Consider the following 21,890-nt stretch of genomic DNA (forward strand, 5'->3'; position numbering starts at 1 on the left):
GGTTGGCGTCAGGCAGGATCATGCACTGCTCATGCATGCACTGGCAGTAGCACCATTCCCTTGGCACGCCCCAACTTCCAACCACCAGCGTCGATAACACCACCAGCACCGTCAGCATCGCCACCATCTCCTTGCAGCCACCTGCCATCTATTCTTCTTTTTGTTCCTGTCAACTCTGCAATCCTCTGCTTGTATGTGGATGGAACGGAGGAATCGTGTGAGCGAGAGGGAAGTTTGATAAGAAGGGCCATGTTTGGGAAATGGTTGTTAGCGATGGAAGTCTGTACTGCTTCGTAGGGGGAGATGAGAATAAGGAAGGCTGGCATTTGTTGAAGGAAATGGTGATTTCCATTTCCAGCAGTGAGAGGATGTTTCAAAAGGAAGTCCATTTGACCCATTCCAACGTCTATTAGAAGATACCGGAGGTATCTACGTATGTGTGAATATGTATATGTATGTATGTATTTTTGTATGTATATATTTTGACGATTCATAAATTCAAGTTTCGATACATGCATGAGATATGGGCTCAACATTAAGGTTGCGTTTAGTATGAGATAATCCGTGGATTGTCAGTAATGCGATATTTAAATTATCTGAGCCCACCATATTATGCTGTTTGGTATCTTATTTTGAAAGGTAACGTGAATTGTTTGATAATTCAGATTATTAGCAAAGTAACTATCCACGTTGTCCTTGGGGGAGGTATCTACGTGGATGACCACTAAAGTGGTAATCTAGATTTTTTTTTTTACGAAAATACCCTCATCTAAAACCCTACCTTCGCCTGTATTCTGGCCGTCGGTCTTCTTCCCTCTATTCTGCTCCTCCCTCGCCGACGACGAGGACTCCCACTCCATCGTCGACGCCGTCGATGACTTTTTCAGTAGTCTCCGACTCTCTCTTCGATCAAGGTAAGAAAAAGAAAATGAAATAATATTATTTTTCAACACCTTGTAGCAGCGTTGCACGGGGTGCCGATCTTGGCATGGCCGAGGATTGGGGACCAGAGGGTGAATGCGGAGGTCATGGCAAGGGGTGGGCTTGGGATTTGGGTGAAGAACTGGAGCTGGGAGGGTGAGGAGAAGCTGGTGAGGGGGGAGGAGATCGGCGAGCGCGTGAAGGATTTTGTATCTCTATATTTTATCTTATCGTTTCCGTGGAGTGGTGGTGGATTGCAATATTGATGGTGATTAATTAATGCTTTGAGTGCCCGCAAGAAACAACACAAGGGAAGGGTCCAGCTGGAGGTTATGATCTAGGCTTTGTACTGTGGTTGCTTTTGTTTAGTCTCGGTTTTTGGTTTGTAATGTTTTACGTGTTTCATACATGATTTTTGTTTGTGGATTATTACATATTCTGGGCTTTCAGATTATGACCTGTGGATTGACATCTTTAGATTTCTGAACCTGTTTTTCATGGATCATGATATGTTGATCCATGGCTTATGAAATATGTGTAGATGCTATTTTCTAAAGGGATATTTGCTCTCTCCCCTTCTTTCATATTGGTTCAGAATGATAGACTTGTTGGCCGGTGTTTTTTTTCTGTCTTTGCACATGGTTTAGATGATCATGATTTATATTTGGTTGATCGATAAAGGGAAGAGTTGGAAACAAGATCCCAGTTTTGAGTCCAGACTTGTTAAACATGATGTTTATTGCTCATTGTAGGTCTTATAGTAGAGGAATGAGTGAATAGAAGAGAAAATACAATTGCTTTGAATTTTTTCTTTTGCTTTTACCAAACAGTTTTATTTCTTTCTATTATCAGGAAAAAAAATAGTGACTACCAAACATGTTTTTGTTGTCAGAAATCTGAAAAGAAAAAGGGGAAACAGATTAATTTCTTGTATAGATATGATATCATGCTAATCTTTCATTTTTATGTGGTTTGCTTAATTCTTTAGATGCATAAAACTGTGTTGTGACAGTATTAGTGGGATGGATGAATTGTCGGAAGAGTCGCAAGTATGATCGGCCTCTATCATTGCAATGCTCATAAATCTCCATACGGCCCTTATTTCATTGGATGATTTGTTGGAAACATATTGTACCTATTTGTTCATTAAAAGAAAAAATAAGCGAAGAAGGGTTAGTGAGAATGATCGACAAATTATCAGGGAGATTAGTTTGAGAAGGATCATCTTTGATTTTGATTTAGCATGCGTAGAGAATATGCATATGGATTGGAAAAATTTTCATAAATTATGTGATATGTTGAAAACTGTTGGGACATTATCAAGTACGAAGAATATGTGTGTAAAAGAGATGGTTGCGATGTTTTTACATATATATGCTCATCATGCAAAAAATAGGGTAATCAAAAGATAATTTATGAGGAGTGGCGAGACTATCAGTAGGCATTTTACTGTATTGAACTCTATTCTTTTTTGCCATGAGATATTACTCAAAAAATCAGAGCATGTGCCTGAAAATTCAATCGACACTATAAAAAAAGAAGATTTTTGTGACAGAATTATCCTTTATTCAATCTTCTCTTGTAATAATGGTATGTGATATAATTCTATTTATTAGAATATAATTTATTTTTTGTTATTATTATTCAATATTATATTCATTTATATGTCAAGAATTGTAGGTATGACACCAAGAGACAGATGACGATGTTTGTGTTCGCAATCTACCCCAGAGGCTGAGGCGCCTTCACCGATTTTTACTGCTGCACCAGCTCTGTGCCAGAGAGTTCTGCACTGGCAGGTCCTAGTGAGGCGGATCCGAGTGATATTATTATATTTTTTATATAATAAAAAATTTAATTTTTTTTATTTGAATAGCTATCATACTAATGATTTATTTATTATTATTTCAGGCCAGTCTCCATCAGTAATGAAGCGAGGGTGAGATCCATTGAAGAACCTCGCTCTAAGAACAACATCTCCATATTGAGATACCACCCGACTACACCAGGCCCATTAGGGGATGGTGCGAGCCGTGGCAGACCGAGCTGCGCATCATATACCGCAGTTATGCCTCTGTGATGTTTTTCGATTGGCGTCATGTTGTACTGGCTCAGACAGAAATTTTCTACACCCAGTTACAGGTAAAATAAATTATACTATGAATATTTAGTTAGCACGATATTCTTCTAATATTTCTTATTAGCAGAGTGTATTTGATATTATTGATTTTGAAGAGGATTGCGTGAGACGAGCTGTGGATGTTCATTTATCTTTGCATTTCAAGGAGAATCGCCACCGCATCCATCAGTATTGGTACCATATGATGCAGAATCATTGGGTGGAGATAGCGCGGTAGCGGCCCTATGACAACATCACTATAGATGATTGGGCTCTCATATGCCGGTATTATGAAGATCCGGCATATCAGGTTACACATCCAATTTTTTTTTTTTTTAGAGTTTAATGATTGAATCATTTATTCTTAAATTCAGTTTGTTACCTACTAATTTGACTGCTAACTGTACAGAGAAGATGTGCCCAGAACGTCGTGAATCAGACGAGACAGACCGTATCGTATTGTGGGGATTCGAAGTCGTTCGCTCATCACATAGAGCAGATGATAAGTAATTTCTAATTAGTATATTTTAACTCTTTAATTATTTAAAATTTTTTTAATTAATTATTTTTAAATTACAGAGAGATGTAGAGAGTGGCGAGCTTACTGGTAGGATCGATATCTACCAGCGGATCCACCAGCAACGGTCAGGAGAGTGGACGACGGAGAGTCAGGAGCTTTTTGTAAATTTTTCTAATTATTTTTTTTATTTATGATTTGATTTTTAGTATAAAATTAAAATAGTTATAACTCTAATTTTCAGGATCGTATGATAGACATCAGATCTCAGCCAATCTCCGAGGACTCGACTGCACCCACAGATGATGAGATCTGTGATCAGATACTTGATACGAGATCCTGTTATGTTAGGGGTCTAAGGCATGGGATCACTGCTCCCTTATCCTCATGCTCGTCCAGGACTGACATCCATGCTGCTTGCGATGCTTGGGTGGTGGAAGTGCAGGGGTAGGCTGAGCAGCGAGCTGATGAGTTGACTGCACGCATCAACAAGTACCAGCAGCTCTAGATCTACATGATGGAGTGGATAGCATAGATAGAGCAAATGATGTAGCTGATGAGGCAGCAATAGGCCAGTTCGAGCTCATTCGAGTGCTCTCCTTCTTCAGTCCGTTCTTCTTCTGTAGATACTGATACTTGACGGTCTATTTATGTAGCTTTTTATTTTTATTTTAAATTTTTTATAATTTTAATTTAATATAATAAAATGATAAAATTTATTTATGAATTTATTGTATAATTTTTTTTATTTTTATTTTTTATTTTTTATTTATAAAAAATATTATAAATATAAATTAAATATATATATTCATAAATTATTTTTTAAAAAATATGTGTAAATTATTAGTGACAAAATTATTTTTGATGAAATATTAGTTATTAAAAATATATTAGTAATAAAAAATTGATCGTAAATAATTTTTTAATAAATTTAAAAATATCAAAATTTTATATTAAATTAATAACAATAAAAAAATTTTTATCATAAATAATTAAAAATTTATTATCGATAAAAATTAACGTCAAAAATTGCTATATTTACGACATAAAATACATGTCACTAATATTTTTTTAAATTTATTTTTTTTAAAAAATTTTAATTAAATTAATAGTGATGAAATATTTTCATTGTTAATTATTAGCGATAAAAATTTATGTTGAAAGTTATTTTATTTATGATGAAAAATTTACGTCACTAATATTTTTTTTAAACTTTAATTTTTATAAAAAATTTTAATTAAATAAATAGCGATAAAAATATTTTCATCATGAATAATTGATAATTTATTAGCGATAAAAATTTACATCAAAAGTTATCATATTTATGATAAAAAATTTATGTTGCTCATATTTTTTTAAATTTAATTTTTATAAAAAATTTTAATTAAATTAATAGTGATGAATAATATTTATCGTAAATAATTATTTTTTTATTAGTGACGTAATAGTTTGTCATAAATTATCTTTTTTTATGACTAAAATTTTTCATCGTAAATAGTTTTTAAAAAAAATAATTTTTTTAACGATGAAAATTTTTCATCGGTAATATTGATTATTGGCAATGAAATTTTTTTTATTATTAAAAATTATCAATGATGCTATTATTTATGATCAAATATTAGTGACAATAATTACGTCACTAATAACTATTAGCGATGAAAATTCATTATTAGCGATGAATTTTTTTCGTCGCTAATATCCTATTGTAGTGTGACTATAGATGAAAGTGATTTAAGGTATCTTTTAATATTGGTTGAAAAATTTTTATATTATTTTGTAATTTACAAAAGCATTATATTAATTATATTTTTTGTTTTAGAATTGTCTAGGTGCTTTAGATGGAACATGATGGAAACAAAATCACCTGGATGGAAGATATATTAGGTGCACTATCCATGATATTAAGAAGTCTAAGTATAGAACAAGAAAAGGTGAAATAGCTATGAATGTTTTAGGAGTTTGCAGTCAAGATATGTAATTCATCTATGTTTTATCTTAGTGGGAAGGATCAGCTGTAGATGGTAGAGTGCTAAGAGATACAATATCAGGTTTAAAAGTGTCCCAAGGTAATAGTTTTACTCATTTCGTAAATAAACATATTAGGATTACATAGATATTGTGTTTGTTTCTCTAACCTAGTTTTATTTATGATAGGTTTCTATTAATTATGTGATGCTGGATATACAAATGGAGAAAGATTTTTAACTCCATATAGAGGTTAACCATATCATTTAAATGATTGGAGACAAAATCATCAACCTAGAATACTATAGGAGTTCTACAATTATAAGCATTCATTTGCTAGAAATGTTATCGAGAGATGCTTTGGATTTCTTAAGATGAGATGGGCCATTCTCAGGGAGAGGTTATTTTATCCTGTAAAAATTCATGCACGAATTGTTTCTACTTGTGCTCTACTCCATAATCATATTAGGAGAGAGATGTCCGTTAATCCATTTGAGAATAAGGTGTCGGAGGTCATTCATTGGAAGACAATGCCATTGAAGGAGATTTTATAGATCATGTTGCGACTTCAGATACTTGGAATCAGTTTAGAGATAATGTAGCATAGGAAATGTGGGATGAATCCAGAGCTTGAAGTGTAGTGATATCATTTATGTAATTTGAACTTTGCGTGTTAAATGTATTTGTCTTTGTAGACTTATTTAATTTTATAATTTTTGTTGAACTTTAATGTTGCAGACTTATGTCATGTAATTGGAATCTTGTTTTGGTCCTTTAAAATTGTGTAATGTTATGGAATTTCTATTTTCATTGTATAGATATTATTTGCAATACGATCTTAACTTGTTATGATTGAATAGATATGAATATGGATGCCAGTGGAAGTCAGAGAGGGACTCAGAATAGTAATCGAGGAAGAAAGCATCAATGGACAATGGAGCAAAATGCTTTGCTAATCGATTGCATGCTTGACTTGAAGAATGACCCTTTCTGGAGTGCTTAAAAAGGTAACAATTTCAAACCTGGATTCCTATTGCAACTTGAGAAAATGATGGAAGCAAAATCACCTAGATACGGTCTTAAGGCTCAGCCGCATATTCATTGAAGGCATAAACTGTTGAAGGCACAGTACAATGCTATTTATGATATGTTGTATCAGGCATCCGGATTTGGATGGGAGATAACTAGGTATTGTGTGACTTGCGAGCAAGAAGTATGGGACCAGTGGGTTAAGATATATAAATAAAATGTTAAGTGGTACTTACAATTTTGATGCTTATTATATAGTTTATTGAATTGCTCTTTTTTTTTTGTATTATGACAAAGTCATCCGACTGCAGCTGATCTTCGGAACAAGCCATTTTCTCATTGGAAAAGTCTTTCGATCGTATTTGAAAAAGATCGAGCAACAGGTCAGAAGATCGAAAATCCTACAGATGCGGCTGCTGACATTCTCGTGGATACTATCAACCTCAATGAGGAGGTCTAGTTTGGAAGTCATGAAGGCTTTGAGAGTGATAGCCCAGCACCCCAACCACCGGTCAACAATATACAAGATCAGAGCAACTCTTCAGTCCAAAACCAATCTACCTCTAGAAAGAGGAAAGCTAATACGGAGGAAGCTCTCATAGGCTCTTTAATTGAGTCGGTAAACAATATTGGCACTTTGTGCGAGGGTAGGAGTAAGGCATTCGAGACGTAGCAAGTTACTTCAAGAACCTCTCTGCTTGCAGTGAGTTTTAGCAAAAAGTTTATGAAGGATTACTTGCTATTAAGGATTTGGGTCTAGATGAGTCATAGATGGTTGAAGTAGGAGAGATCATTGCACATGATCCCTATACTTCGAAGTACTTCTTTTCATTGCCCATGAGTGCGAGGAAAAGTTATGTGTGGAAGAAGCTCAGTTTAATATGAGTAACATGCCTCAATATTTGCTTTAGAGAATGATAGTAGCTTCTTTAGTAGTGATGGTTGTCGTTTCGATGACTTTATATGCTAGGAAAACGGTTCTTTACCTATTTGTCTAGATATTTTGGACTAGTTAACTTATGGATGGTTACTATGTTTATCATCTACTTAGTCGGTTATTTTTATGTTATTTTGAACATTGATAAACTTTTGAGTATTTGGACCTATTCTCATGTCAATTGATAATTTTTGGATTTGAACATGTTTAATTTTGTGATGTGTAGTTGTTCCAACAAACTATAAATGTTTTTGGCAAATGTTTGATTTTTGTTTGTTTTTCTTTATTTGCTATACTTGCCTCATTTCAATTGTGTCATATTCTACACTGCAGAGTATTCAGTGTTATTGGTTATACTTTTTCCAATTTGCTTTTGCTGACTTCAAGTTCAGTGTTTGGCTTTATATGCCACAACGTCATCGTGTGCCAGTCCTTGCGCCATTTTCTGCTGCAGATCATCCGGCCAATGGGTGAGATGGGTTAAACGACATTTTGCTTGGCTATGGCAGGTCTCTGTATGTCTCATACTTCAGCAGCTTCTACAGCTTATTTCAAATGGGTTAAAAGGGCTCGGCTTTTATGTTGCTTTAAGTCTTTATTTGCATGCAACTTCATTGGGAGAACGAACAAGTATCTGTGAGCAAGAACAAGTGTCTGTTATTGTACCTGATAGCATCTTTGCAGGGGTTCCAAGTCATGAAGTTGTATATGAACAGAGTTCAATTTATTTTTTATTTGATGTGCATTGGTCTTCACATATGTTTTGTATCTCAAGTCATGAATGTTGCAATCTCAACAATTTATGTCTCTGGTGATGCATCAAGGTGCTGCTGTTGCTTCATATTTGTGTTCAACTTGGAAGACTTTGGCGCCTATTTTGAACTACCAAATTCTCACATACCACAGTGCTGGCATCAACAAATACCAGCTAGCGTATCATCAACTGATACTTTGGTGTTAAAGGGCTATTGTCCTTATCTCTTTACATTGATGGTTTGTTGGTTCATAATACTCTTTTCTTTTCATCGGATACTTTTGTTTGACCTCCCTCCTCCTTGTCTATTATTCGCAGGAGATTTTGGTTTCTTTGATACTCAGAGCGTGTAATTACTCACACTCAGTTGTACTTTTCTCAGTTTTCTCTAATGCACAGCCACTGGCTCCATAGTTTACCAAAAAAAAAAACATGTGAAATTTAATAAATGTGAGTAGAAGGGTTACACAGAACAGGACAAATAACAACAAAGCCGAATACAGTGAAGAAATTAACGTTGATACTCAAGATATTATTTAGAGAACCAAAAGGACAGACCTATAAAAAAATTCAAAATCTATCTTGATAAATGCATTTAAGCTCATAAATTCTACAAAATCTACCCAGAGATGCCACTGCTGGGGGCGGAAAGAAAAAAAAAAAAAATATTATATTATATTATATATTTATATATAATAAATATATTATATATAATAATATAATATAATATAATAATATATTATATACAATAATATAATATAATTTAATATATATTATATATAATATATATTATATATTATATATTATAATATATAATATATATTTTTTATTCTGAAAAATTGAAAATTTTGTGTAGGAGGTATGATTTTTAATAAATTTGATTTAAAAATATTTTAAAAATTTCATGTTATATTATCAATAATCTGATTGTCATACCAAACATATCAATCAAGATTTTCAGTAATTTTACTATAATATTATCTGTACGTAACAAACACAATAATCAACATTACTGATAATTTGTCCAACTAATCTAGATTATCAGGAGATTACCATTATCTGGTGATGGACCAAACGCAACCTAAAATATATTCTTGACTAGATATATTATATCCTTTAAGATGTTAGATGATCTATTGTTCACCCTAACCTTCCGACTTTCCATTGGTATAAAACGAAACAGTCAATATGAATTTTGATTAATACTCTTCCCAAACTTAATTAATTGTTCGTTATGAGACAGCATATATTTAAATTTTCCTTTGTTTATTTATCAATGCAGGTTTTCGTTAGTATCCTATACTCTTAAAACTCTCAATTACTTCCTAACGTGTGGCGAAGAAGATCTACAATCTCAAGCGGCAATCTTCCTGTTGGGAAGCCTTATTCAAAGGTAGCAATTTATACCATTCTCATCAATCCACTTGGCAAATTCGCACCAGTGGTAACACCAGTTGCGAACGCTATAGAAGGAAGGCTTCCTTTTCAGAGCAGAAGTTCCGTAAGTTTTCTTATTAGAACTCTCTTGCTGATTAGCACTACGCTAATAGCATTAGCGGTCCCTTTTTGGCTACCTTGTGTCATTTAGTGGGTCTCTTTTGGTATCATGGCTACTCCTGCTGAAATTTTCAAGGCTTCTTGAAGAAGCAGCATCTGAGAGTTGCAAGATATCTAATGAAATCATAATTGGAATTGGGATATCATTCAAAGAAAAAGGTAACAAATATCTAGAATTTTTTTTTTTTAATCTTATACCGATGATCCGATCCGCAAGGACAATATTTGGGAATTGTTTGATGTCACTGGGATTTTAGTGGTGGGAATTCTGCTTTGCATCATGGGGACACACTCTTCTCTACAAAAAATTATCTACAACCCCATGGAAAACATCTTTGATTATCTTACCATCATTCTTCCTTTTATTATTGTGAAAATGAAAAATTAATAATTTTGGCGATGTATTCAAGAATAGATGGCAAGAAAGAAGTTGAGAGTGCATCATTTGATGGCAGTATCTTACCGAAATATATCCTTTTCTTTTTCTTGAAAAGTTGGCTTGCCATCCATTAAATATTATTGTTTGCATGCAAAATTCTTTGTGCACTGTCCGTCGCTTCATCCTATTGGACCACGTGGTTACCATTTTTCAACGTGCATATAATGTCTATTTAATGTCCGCAGTTCTATTTTTTCGTTTGAAATTTTGAATGACGAAAATGTCCCTTTCCTGATGAAAAAATTATGACATCCTGTGTTGATATCATGGCATTCTGCGTTAAAATTATGACTTTCTATAGGATATCATAATTTTTTCACAGAATATTATAAAGAAAGAAGGATATTTTTATTATTAAAAAATTACATCTCTTTTTATGATATTCTGTGAAAAAATTATGACATTCTGTATAGAAAGTAATAATTTCAACGTAGGATACCATAATATCAGCATAAGATGTCACAATTTTTTTTTTGGAAGGAAAGGAGCATTTTCGTCATTCAAAATTTTAAATGAAAAAGTAGAACTATGAATATTAAATACGTATTGAAAAGCAGTGGCTATATTGTCCAATAGAATGAAGTGGTACGCTCCATATTAGATTTTCTATACCGCTGGCGGTGCACAAAGAATTTCTCTTGTTTGTTTTTGTGATGTGCTAGGCTGTTGTTTTGGTGTTTTTCTTTTCATTTAGAGGTTTTGATTGATATTTCTTGTACCTTTTGTTCCTTCTTAGTGAACCTCCCTTCCAGACTAGTTGACTTTCATAAAAGCTTCTAACATTGCAATTTCATTGGATGTTGCTAGAGATACAAATGGCTAGGTCTGGACCGAGGCATACGTGCCCCATGTCCCAACTACGATTACATTCCATATCATGATTTTGGACCTAGCCTAACCTATTAGTTGATCGGTTCAGGGTTAGCCAAATTGGACTCATTAAAAAGATAATAAATCTGACAAACCATTTTGGCGAGGTCAGATCAGACATAATCTAAGTCCAAATGAAAATTGATGCTAGGCCTATATTAGCATGCCAAAGAAAAATTGTCCATACCATGCTTGTGAAGTAGTCCCTACATCCAACTCAAAACGAATTGCTCGGATTTCCATCCAGCGGAGTAGATGGTAAATTTTAATGGACAAAAAATAAAAGATTCTGGTGAGATTCTGTTTTTCTAATAATTAATAAATATTCTTAGTGAACTTTTTAATTGCAGTAATTTCCTATAGTCAACAATTTAGCCTATCCGACTTGTTTCTCTGTTTTTTCTCATGACATCCACATTATATCCATTACTTTTCTGTTGCATTATATGTGCAAGTGAGATTGGGATTATCACTTCCACTTAAGACCTGTTTGGTTGGGATATATCAAATTACGAAATAATCTAATAATTTTTTAAAATTATTTATCTAAAAAAATAATTACAAAAAAAAATAATTTTTATTATATTTGATTAGTAAAAAAATTACTTCGAATAATGATATTGAAAAAATATTACTACGTTTGATTGAACGTAAATATATATAGAAATATGGTCAAATTTACAAATATATCCATCAATATAAAATATTTTTTTAATATCATTATAGTATTATTATTTTTTATCAATTTTTATATAATGATTATAATCACATAGCCGTTGATGGATAATGCTATAATGATTATAAAAATTGATTATCCTATGATAAAAAACTGATTATAGAATCATATAGCAGTATATGATTATAATCAATTTTTATTATCATCTCCATTTATATTTTGATTTTTTTTTCAAAAACTCTTTGTTGAATGCCTACCAATATAGTTCATTATCATAATTCATAATATTTTTCATGCCCATCAACATGATTTTTTTTTTTTGATAAAAAAAACAACTTCATTAATAAAAATAGTGGGCACCAAAATTCTTGATATAGAGTACAAACTCTATCCAACTATCAAACATATACGCCCTCTCCATTAAGAAAACAAATAAATATATGTAGGGACACTTCAACCTCCCGACAAATCAAGTAAATAATTATATTAACTTGCCAAACCGGCCATCTATATGGTTGACCAGTTTGTGAATTCCTATCACATGATCGCACGGCTACCTGTTGTCTTATCCCAATTAAAAATAAAAATTCTTTCTTTTGACAATCCATTCTAAATATACAGCCTACCAAATTTCTAATGATGCCCCTTTCCCGTTCATCTCTATCCCAAGAATATTGCCACCCATCCTTTTCCCATCATAGATGTGTTAATAAGTCTGTTGCCAGCTTTGTAGCCCCTATCACTGGTCTAACTTTCTATAAATTCAAGAAGGTAAAAAATCTTGCCACCTAATTAATAGCAAAAAGAAAGCATAACATTCATAAAAAGTTAAAAATTACTTATCAAATAAGGTAGAGAAGGAGAGAAAAATTCTCAAAAAAATAGAGAATCTCGGAATGAAAAATCATCAAAATCATAAAATTTTTAAAATAATCATAATACTATAAAGAATCTAATAAAAATATAAAAAATAAAATAGATTAGATAAATACTTGCAGATTTGTAGCAGAATTCCAACGGGAGAATAAAGAAAATATTGTTTCTCTAATAAAAAATCTCCAAATCAAGTAACAAAGAAGGGCATCAAGAATGAATCAGCAAAGATTCCGTAGATGATGAATGCATTTGAGAGAGATAGCAAGGTGTCAAGGTTAGAGTTTCCTCTTTTCTTATGGAAAGAAGAAGAAGGGATGAAACTAATTTGGAAAGTCTTAGAAAAAATATCTAGCACCCATGACCCGTCACTTGAGAATTTGTTAAGTATAGATTCCTATCACTTGGGAATTTATTAAATACCAACCCCCAATGGTATTTGTTTTACTCCCTCACTCTAAAAAATAAGTGTGGGATCCATCATTTTTTTTTACTATCTCTTTTTTTTTCTACTTTCATACCAAATATGGTAATCTGATATGAGAAATATATTACCCCCAACTAAATAGGCCTTTAATGTTTTTTGATTTAGTGAGATTGTTTCCTCGAACCTAAAACAAGCTTGCATAAGGAGTGTTATGGGCATGAAATCTTTTTCTTAGACAAAGCCGAAGCGTAAAGGAGCTAAGCCCCTGACTTATAGAAGCAACCGACCTAAAGGTCGGCCACCGATCCCAATACTGACTGCCAACTAGCACACCGGTTGTAAGTCTTTGTCCTTCCTAACCCCGACATCAACTACCAATATTAATTTTGGTCGTTGTCTCAGCCATCATTTTAAAATGGTTGTCTGGAAACACCTGCACGCCTATAAAATCAAATCATTAAGGAAGAATGTTTGATTACACACAAGAAGTCACATCAACCTCCTGGCTCCTGACAAACTAATCTGTGCCATTAAGTGGGTGGCTTCTCAAATATGAGAGAACTAGGCAAAAATTCAAAGACATACCTATCAGAGATAAAAAGATCCCTACCGCATCTCTCTGTACGATTTTGGTCTTGGTTTACAAGTAGAGGCAAACAAGAGATCCCAAAGATATGAATAATTTTTAGTACTAACTCTTTCACGTGTTTCTGATTTCTAATTTGAGCATCAAAGAATTTTTGTCGGAGACACCCATAATCAGAAACTTTATTTGCTGGTCCTACTGTTGTCGTCTTTATCGGACCTCGATCTACTCTTGCTGTTTTGACCTAAGTCGGAAATCTGGGGCAATAAGGAGCAACCCCCAATCTGACAAGAGGATCCATTAAAGGTCAAGACAAGGCATTTAAGTGAGAAAAATATAAGACCATATTTTAAGATTCCCAACATTGTCTCAAAGTACAGTTTGATATAAGATTCTTAAAATTTCTTCCAACAAAAGCTAGGTGATTGAAAAGCAGAAAAGTCAAATGCACCCAAACAACAGCAAACAAAATATCGTGTACACGTGGCAACATGATGGCATTTAAAACAAATTTTATCCCCCTTTTCCACCTCAATTTAAACATAGGCACCATCGGTTTCCCATCAGTACTAATTTTAATCAATCAACAATTCAAACCATTCGTTTAGAGAAGGCACAAATAGATCCAAATCCATACAACATGGGAAGAGAAGAGAACAAGAAAGATTGAAGAATTTGTAGCAAAGATCTGACATTCAAGTTTCATTTGAGTACAATCATCACTAATTCTCTCTGAGAATTAGCAAACTAATATTTCAGGACGTGGACATCCACCACAATTAGACCGTAGCAGGAACGGCGGCACGGCTTATTAAAGGATCAAAGGAAACAAAGAAAAGCCGATAACAGACGGCTGAATTCACATCAAGCACACCTTAGTATCCACAATAGTCAGATTCATCTATCCGGCCCAATTGACCGGCATCGAGGCAGCTCTTATTGCAGGTGTCCTGGCACTTCTCACGTGTAGCATCGTTGGCCTGCATGCACTGCTCGATCATGCACGTGCAGAAGCACTCATTGTTCGGACGCTCGGCAGCGTCGGCTTGCAGGGAGGAGGATAGCACCACCATGAAGATGAGAGCAAGGGTCAAGGCCTTGGTGCATGCCATGTCTTCCACTGGTTTTGCTCTCTTGTTGTTGGGCTTTTGGGAAGTTGGGGATGCGGCCTTTGAGTCTCTTGTGGTTCTGACGAGCAGAACAAGGAGGGAGATTTATTGGGGTTGGGGGTTGGGAAGGACATGGCTTGTGTTGGGTGAATTTTAGAGGGACCTCCTTAAATTTTGGACTCCTGAATTGGTCATTAGACAAGCTCAACGGTCAATGGTCAATAGGGAATGACCATTATTAAGTGGTGGTGCTAAAATTACGATGGCAAGTGGGTGGAAGAGCTAGCTAATTTGTCTCAAATTGTGTCTAATATTATATGATGATGTGTCATGTATCAATTGGCAAGCTAAAGATGACCTAAAATACAATTGATGGCTTGATGATGGATAGAACAACAGAGGTGTTTGGCAAAATATGGATGAGAAATGATCATGCCCACTGTTGATGTACAAATAGATTAGATCAAGTGATTCAAGTATGACATCACAGGGAAATGATAAATGATCATGTCCACAGCTGATGTATAAGTAGATTAGATCAAGTGGTTCTAGTATGACATCATAGGAAAGTTTCTTGTAACTAATGTCCTTTTCTATATGCTCAACTCTCTTTAGATATAGAGGTTCCAGCATCAATGTAACCATCTAGACTATTCTTACTACCTATGACTGTTGTAAATTTTTTCTTAATGAAGAAGGAGAAGTACTTTACTTCCTCTTATTTACCTGAAAAAACTCAAGTGGTTAAGTGTGTGATAATGGATCATTAATATCCTACTATATGCTAATCAATACTAAAGGGAATGCTTTCATGTTCATCGGCCGTGTCTTGTGTCACATGCAGACATTGCATTTCCATGAATAAAGATATCATATACTATTCACATTAAAAAATATCTAATATCAAAGAAATTCATATAATAGATTATTTATGCATGTGATATGAAGGCCAACTTATATAGTGTTGCTCTCCAATAGTCCCATCCCTTTTGTGCATGCATTACTAGAATGATTCTGTGAGATTTAATGGTTCAACCCATTTAGAGCAATCAAACTCTCTTTTAATGTGAAGGAGAGCTTCGGTGCTTAGACATACTATATAGAAAGTAAAAATATACATAATATACTTTGATTTGAATAAAGATTTTCTCTCTCTAATGCCATCATAGTAGTTTAAACCCAAACGTCATCCTCATGTGCAAAGAATAATACTTATTTAGGCACAAACTGATTTGTAGTATTTCATCTATCAATTGTTACTTATTTTTTCTTTTCTTTATGGAGTGCTAATTATTTAATATTTTAAAATATTAACTCTACAAGAGCACGCTAGTATCGTATGTTATTGATTTTTCAAAATGTGAAAAATGAGACATTGACATGATTCAAATTGGAGATCTCTCCAAGATAGAGAAACAATAACTAGATAAGTTAAGATAGTTAGATAAGATTATTTTTAGTTGCTATTTTTTTATTTTTTTATTTCAAAAATTTTAAAAATATATTGTGAAAAAGTATGCTAGCATGCTAGTGACTTTCCAAAAAATGGAGGGAAAGAAAAGAGATCAAACCTCATGATAATATTTTTTACCATATTTTTTATTAAAAAATAAAAAAATATTATAATTTTCTTTAAAGGATATGGATTTACCATATAATTTATATCTTATAATTTATATATAATTAATTTAGTCCCGTTGATTCATTGCTTCTATCTTATTCTTTTTTAGTGCATCTTTAATTATTTTTTTCGTTGTCTCTTTTAGTTATTATTGTTTGCATCTATAGACCAACTTAAATAAAATTAAATTTAATGGCTCGATCCACTAATAGATATATATAATATAAAATTATTAAAATCTATAAATATTTATTTATTTATATAATTTATAATTTATAAAAATTTATCGCATTAGTTGCAAATAGGTGAGGGATAGATCCATCAGTAATAATTGAGATTACTGAGAATTTTTCGGATAATCAACACCACCACTCTCTCCATCTATCGAAGAAAACCCGTCAACAGTTACCAAAAAAAAAACCCGTCAACACTCTACCAAAAAAAAAAGAAAATCCGTCAACCAATAAGAAGTCAGCTTTAAAGTGGGAAAATCCGAATCACACATCAACTGTAAATCTGGACCGTTAAACGTACCGTCGAACGCCAAACATGGGACCCGCCTCGGCCGTTTGATCACGCGCGGGAAAAGAGAAACAACCGACTTAGAGAAGCCTATAAAAGGGCCTCCCCCTCCCAAACTTCTCCCACTTCGACCTCTCCTGATCGATTTCGAAGCCAGAAGGAGAGAGGAAAAGCGAAGAGGTAATAGAGAAAAACACTCCTCTTTTCTTTTATATACTCTAAATTATCTTAATTAATCGTTGAATTGGGTTTAAGGTTTGTGTTTTGAGGTGGATTTTGCTGCCGTTTTTGGGTCAATTTCTTATTCTTTGTCCTATCAGGGAAAAAAAAAATCTTGTCCTTTGGGATTTGGGTTTGATTTATTTTAGGTTTCTTGATGAAAATTTTGAGTTGCTTGCCCTAAATCAGTGAACAGGATTCTAATAAGATCGTGTAGGGTTGTTCATAGAAGCTTCAATTTCTTGGTGGAAGTGCTTCTTTGATGATTAATTCTTGGTGGTCAGGTCTGATTTTAGGGAAAGCATTAGTTTCTAGAACTTTTGAAACGGGGTCGTTTCATCTGTGATTTCTTTTCGCTCTTGGGGAAGGTTTTTATTTCTTTGCCTTCTTTTTGTTTTTGTCTTCTTTTTTTGATTGAATTGCTCTCTTTTTGTTATTCTCGTTGATGACATATGTATGATCATGATGTGGAATTTTGATTTCTTTTTTGCATTCTATCTCTGAAAACATCTCGACATCTTTCCTCCTGTTTTATCCTTTTTGATACTCCTAGAAGAATTGGGTTTTCTTCTTGATGTGTTGTGAATTCTTTGTTTCCTTTCCTTGGTTATCTTGAATTCTAATTATGTTCAAGTTCTGTAGGTTTTGTGGGCCCCATGATGGTGGATAAATTTGTAAATAATCTCTTTGAGAAAGTGATATAGAGCCATAAGTTTGATTGCAATTCAATGAATCAAGAAATTGAGTTAGCATTTCTTTTCTTTTTTTTTAATTTTTTTTCCCTTTTTGAAATCATACATTTGGATGTTTGTGTGCCGCCTATTAATTCTCGGGAACTTTCTGAGTTAAACTATCCTTATCGTCCTCATTGTAAGAATTTATATAGTTCTGGTGTTTTGTCTTTAAATATTAAAGTCATTGCGTTTTGTCCACCAGTCAACTGAAAAATTGGTGTAAATATCTGCAATTTCTATATAGGATTGCAATTTGTATTTTTAGGTGAGTGATTTTATTTGGCTGCTTGGAGGGCAAGCAAAGATTATTGTTAATGTAATGTTCTTTGGTAGCCTTCTTGTGGAATGTTGGCTTGCATTCAGATATGTTATGGTGATGAATGAATCTTTGAATGATGTTTCAAAAGTCTTAACACCATAAAAGTGCAGTTTATCAGATGGCTCGGACCAAGCAAACTGCTCGCAAGTCCACTGGAGGGAAGGCCCCTAGGAAGCAGCTTGCTACCAAGGTTTTGTGGTTGTTTGATGTTGTCCTCCTTTATTGGTTTTGACCGGCCTGTTATACTAAGTATTGCTTATAACTTGTAGGCTGCTCGCAAGTCTGCCCCCACCACTGGAGGAGTGAAGAAGCCCCACCGATTCCGGCCAGGAACTGTTGCTTTGCGGTATGTTTTTATAATTCTATTACTGTACTTCTCCCTTGTTCGAGTTTATCTTGTTGCGCAACAATGTATCAGGAACTACCTCTTTTTTTTGTTACCTATAATTTATCGGGCTTTGTGGATGCTGGATTGTAACAGTGAGATTCGCAAGTACCAGAAGAGCACGGAGCTTTTGATCCGGAAGCTGCCATTCCAGAGGCTTGTCAGGGAGATTTCTCAGGACTACAAGGTGAGGCTTTAGGGATATGTGATGGGCGTTTTTTCTTGTTGATGTTTGTGTCTTGCCCAGTGCTGTTGCGATGATATGTGATTGTATGACTCATGGAGATTCTGTATTGTAATGCAGACTGATCTGCGATTCCAGAGCCATGCAGTGCTAGCGTTGCAGGAGGCAGCAGAGGCATACCTTGTGGGGCTGTTCGAGGACACCAATCTTTGTGCCATTCATGCCAAGCGTGTGACGATCATGCCCAAGGACATTCAGCTGGCCAGGAGGATTCGGGGTGAGAGGGCTTGAGCTTGCCCATGTTGGCCTCAAATACTGTCAACCTTTTCTAACATATGGGGTTTGTATTTGGGGAACAATTGGGAAAACATTGTCGCTGAGTCATTTTTGCAATCGCTTTTTAAACTTCAACTTTTTCCTTAACAAAAGCATGTGACTGTCTGGTTTGGTATTGATTTTGGTAAACATGGTGGTACTCGATGTTGGTACTTGTAGATTTTAGCAGCAATGTGTAATTTTTCGGCTTCAACTTTTTCCTTAACAAAAGCATGTGACTGTCTGGTTTGGTATTGATTTTGGTAAACATGGTGGTACTCGATATTGGTACTCGTAGATTTTAGCTGCAATGTGTAATTGAATCCTGGTATTTGGTTGCGGGGATGATCATCTTCTGGTGTTAGTAGCTAGATGTAACATTTGATGGTCTTAATCCATTGATTGAGATTGTTTGGAGGATATTTGATATGTATACTATCTAATTTAATCCATGCACTTCTTTTTTAAGTTTTTTTATATTCGGTACGCTCGGTTGGCACACTCTGCTTATCCAACGCAGGAACTTGTACGCATCTCAAGCTATTATTCCCATGTCGAGAGCCAGGTGTGTGATTCGTCTCAGTGGGCTTATGTGCCATGTTGGGGCTGGCAAGCTTCATAAAACATTACCGGCGTACGCAAAAGGTAATTTAGAGGCTCAGCCAAAGCCTTTTTTCCCCAAATATCGATTGATTTTGGTTTTTTAGAGAAATGAAGAGGGCATACCGCTCATTCTGCTAAAAAGATGGAAAGAAAGACACGAACAATGGAAAGCAGTTCAGGTGGGCAAAGGTAACTTAGAAGGACCATGGTGTTTCAACCTTTGTTATCGCTTCTGACAAGGGACAGGATTCGATTCCAGAGCATATTGACTCACTTTGATTTTGATGCCCATATATATAGATCCTCGGTTTTGGGGGCGATGATTTGGCCTGTCGATCAGCCAGGACTGCAGCCTAGATGGAGATGGGAAGGATACAGAGCAGAGGGTAGAAAATACCTCTTCAGATTCTTTAAAAAAACATGCAAGCAAGATAAAGAAGTGCAGATACAAGTACGGTACAAGAAGAGAGCATCTAATTAAAGAAAAGGGGACGGCAGGAGAGAAACGTAGAGACAACACGAGAGAGGTACTTTGTGAATTTTGCTTAAAAAATCATTTCATCGTTAATTATATAGTTTTTTAAAAGAAAATTATATCCAGAGCTTTTTTTTTTTTTGGTAAATATATCCAGAGGTTCTTGAACAATTTTTATGAGGCATGCAATGCATATAAGCTAAATGTCTGACACAATTTATTAAGCGTTCAATGTATATTTCAAAAAATTGGTATATGTTTTTAATATATGATATCTGACACCAGTTTGTATTTGGAGCGAGGGATAAAATTATCCAAGGATCTTTACATGTGTATAAAATGAAAAAAAACCGACGACTTCTTGCAAAATTGAAATTAAGTACATTTTTCATCCAGAATCCACGAGATGCTTCTATCACCGGACCGGAAATTGGAATAATGTCCACAGAAAATAAAAATAAGGCATGGACGGTTGATGGCCCATCTACGTATCTACATGCTGGGCTAACATCAAGGATGTGTCGCGGTTGCTCCGTAGCCGTCCATGTTTATATGATGATCAGAGAGAGAATCTCCGACCGCACAACTGCAGGAGTGTTTCACATGACCGGCACTTCCGGAACGGGAAGCGGAGAGAGGTGGTTGGTAACTTGAGCTCGGCGGCCCATCAAACTAGGCACTGCAACTCGTTTTTATTCGCCGACGATGCTTCCCTTCTTCCCCGTTCTCTCTTTCAGTCTTCTCACATCTGAGAAGGAATATAAGAGTATTGGAGAAGAATTCCAGACACACACAGAGAGAGAGAGAGAGAGAGAGTATTCTTTCTGATACCGCTTCCGCTGAAACTGGGCAAGGTGGGTATAACCCTGCGGTACGGGGCCGGACGCTCCCTGCTACGTCTTCGTCACCGTCTGCTACGTCTGGTTCTGCGCCCTTTGCACCATCATCCTCGCCCCCGCCGATATCTGGACCGTCAGGTCTCTGCCCTCTCTCATTCCTTGATTTCTTTTTCCAAGTTAAATTAACATCATATTGTCAATTTCTCTGTTAATCCCTTTTCCTTGAAGCACTGTTTTATAGTTCTATATGATGGAACTTATTGGTGATGTCGATTGATCATGGGCTTCGACCAATCGAGCTTAACCGTGCTCTCGAAATTAGTCTGAGTAATAGAATTTTTTTTTTACCGGTTAATTATTTTGATTGGGCTGGGGGCAATGCAGCCAGCAATATATATATATATATATATATATATATTTCCAATCACATGAAAGGTATAAAGAAGGGGCTTGTATTAGTGGACGCTGGGAAACGAGACAACATATGCTGAGAGAGCCGACAGGAATACGTACTTCTCCACCTTATTTTCCACTTGTATCCATATATGAGCTACTAGTATTTGAATGCAGATCCGTTATCTAAATTTTATTGGTGTCACGCTCTCGCATTATATATCTAAATTTTATGGGTGTCCGTTATCTAAATCTTTCTTGATGGACAAATTGATATATCTGGAGTAGTCGGTCATTATGAATTTAACATATGGCTCGAGCATCTTGTTGTTGTTCTTTTAGATCACTAGAAGGCTAAATATCTTGACCCTTCTAATATTTCTTCAGCCTTTCATTCTGGACCAGAAAGCCAAGATCATGCTCATGTTGGTATTGGTTGCTTCCTGGAATAGCTGTTTTGTTGGAATTTAACACCTTGATTGCCGCACGCTATGTTGCAAAC

General features: G+C 34.8%; 1 protein-coding gene and 1 long non-coding RNA gene across 2 annotated transcripts; both read left to right on the top strand.

Moving 5' to 3' along the window:
• The first annotated feature begins 441 nt into the window (after window positions 1-441).
• Window positions 442-8,245, top strand: LOC140856550 (uncharacterized). The gene is made up of 10 exons (XR_012139806.1): window positions 442-914; window positions 2,602-2,720; window positions 2,833-3,063; window positions 3,157-3,350; window positions 3,450-3,546; window positions 3,620-3,721; window positions 3,802-4,164; window positions 6,383-6,529; window positions 6,849-7,254; window positions 7,998-8,245. It is a non-coding gene; the product is annotated as an uncharacterized lncRNA (long non-coding RNA).
• Window positions 8,246-17,040: 8,795 nt separating this feature from the next.
• LOC105041434 (histone H3.3) lies at window positions 17,041-19,336 on the top strand. The gene is made up of 5 exons (XM_010918407.4): window positions 17,041-17,102; window positions 18,305-18,384; window positions 18,464-18,540; window positions 18,676-18,766; window positions 18,884-19,336. The coding sequence occupies exons 2-5, from the start codon at window positions 18,313-18,315 to the stop codon at window positions 19,052-19,054; spliced, it is 411 nt and encodes a 136-aa protein (XP_010916709.1). The 5' UTR covers window positions 17,041-17,102; window positions 18,305-18,312; the 3' UTR covers window positions 19,055-19,336.
• Window positions 19,337-21,890: the final 2,554 nt, after the last annotated feature.

This window comes from Elaeis guineensis, chromosome 3, assembly GCF_000442705.2.
Source record: "Elaeis guineensis isolate ETL-2024a chromosome 3, EG11, whole genome shotgun sequence".
Taxonomy (NCBI): Eukaryota; Viridiplantae; Streptophyta; class Magnoliopsida; order Arecales; family Arecaceae; genus Elaeis; species Elaeis guineensis.

Excerpts from the sequence above, each read along its gene's own strand:
- LOC105041434 (XM_010918407.4), top strand. The coding sequence starts at position 18,313 with ATGGCTCGGACCAAGCAAACTGCTCGCAAGTCCACTGGAGGGAAGGCC. Across the intron at positions 18,385-18,463 it reads GGAAGCAGCTTGCTACCAAG|GCTGCTCGCAAGTCTGCCCC; the intron begins GTTTTGTGGTTG and ends TATAACTTGTAG. Across the intron at positions 18,767-18,883 it reads AGATTTCTCAGGACTACAAG|ACTGATCTGCGATTCCAGAG; the intron begins GTGAGGCTTTAG and ends ATTGTAATGCAG.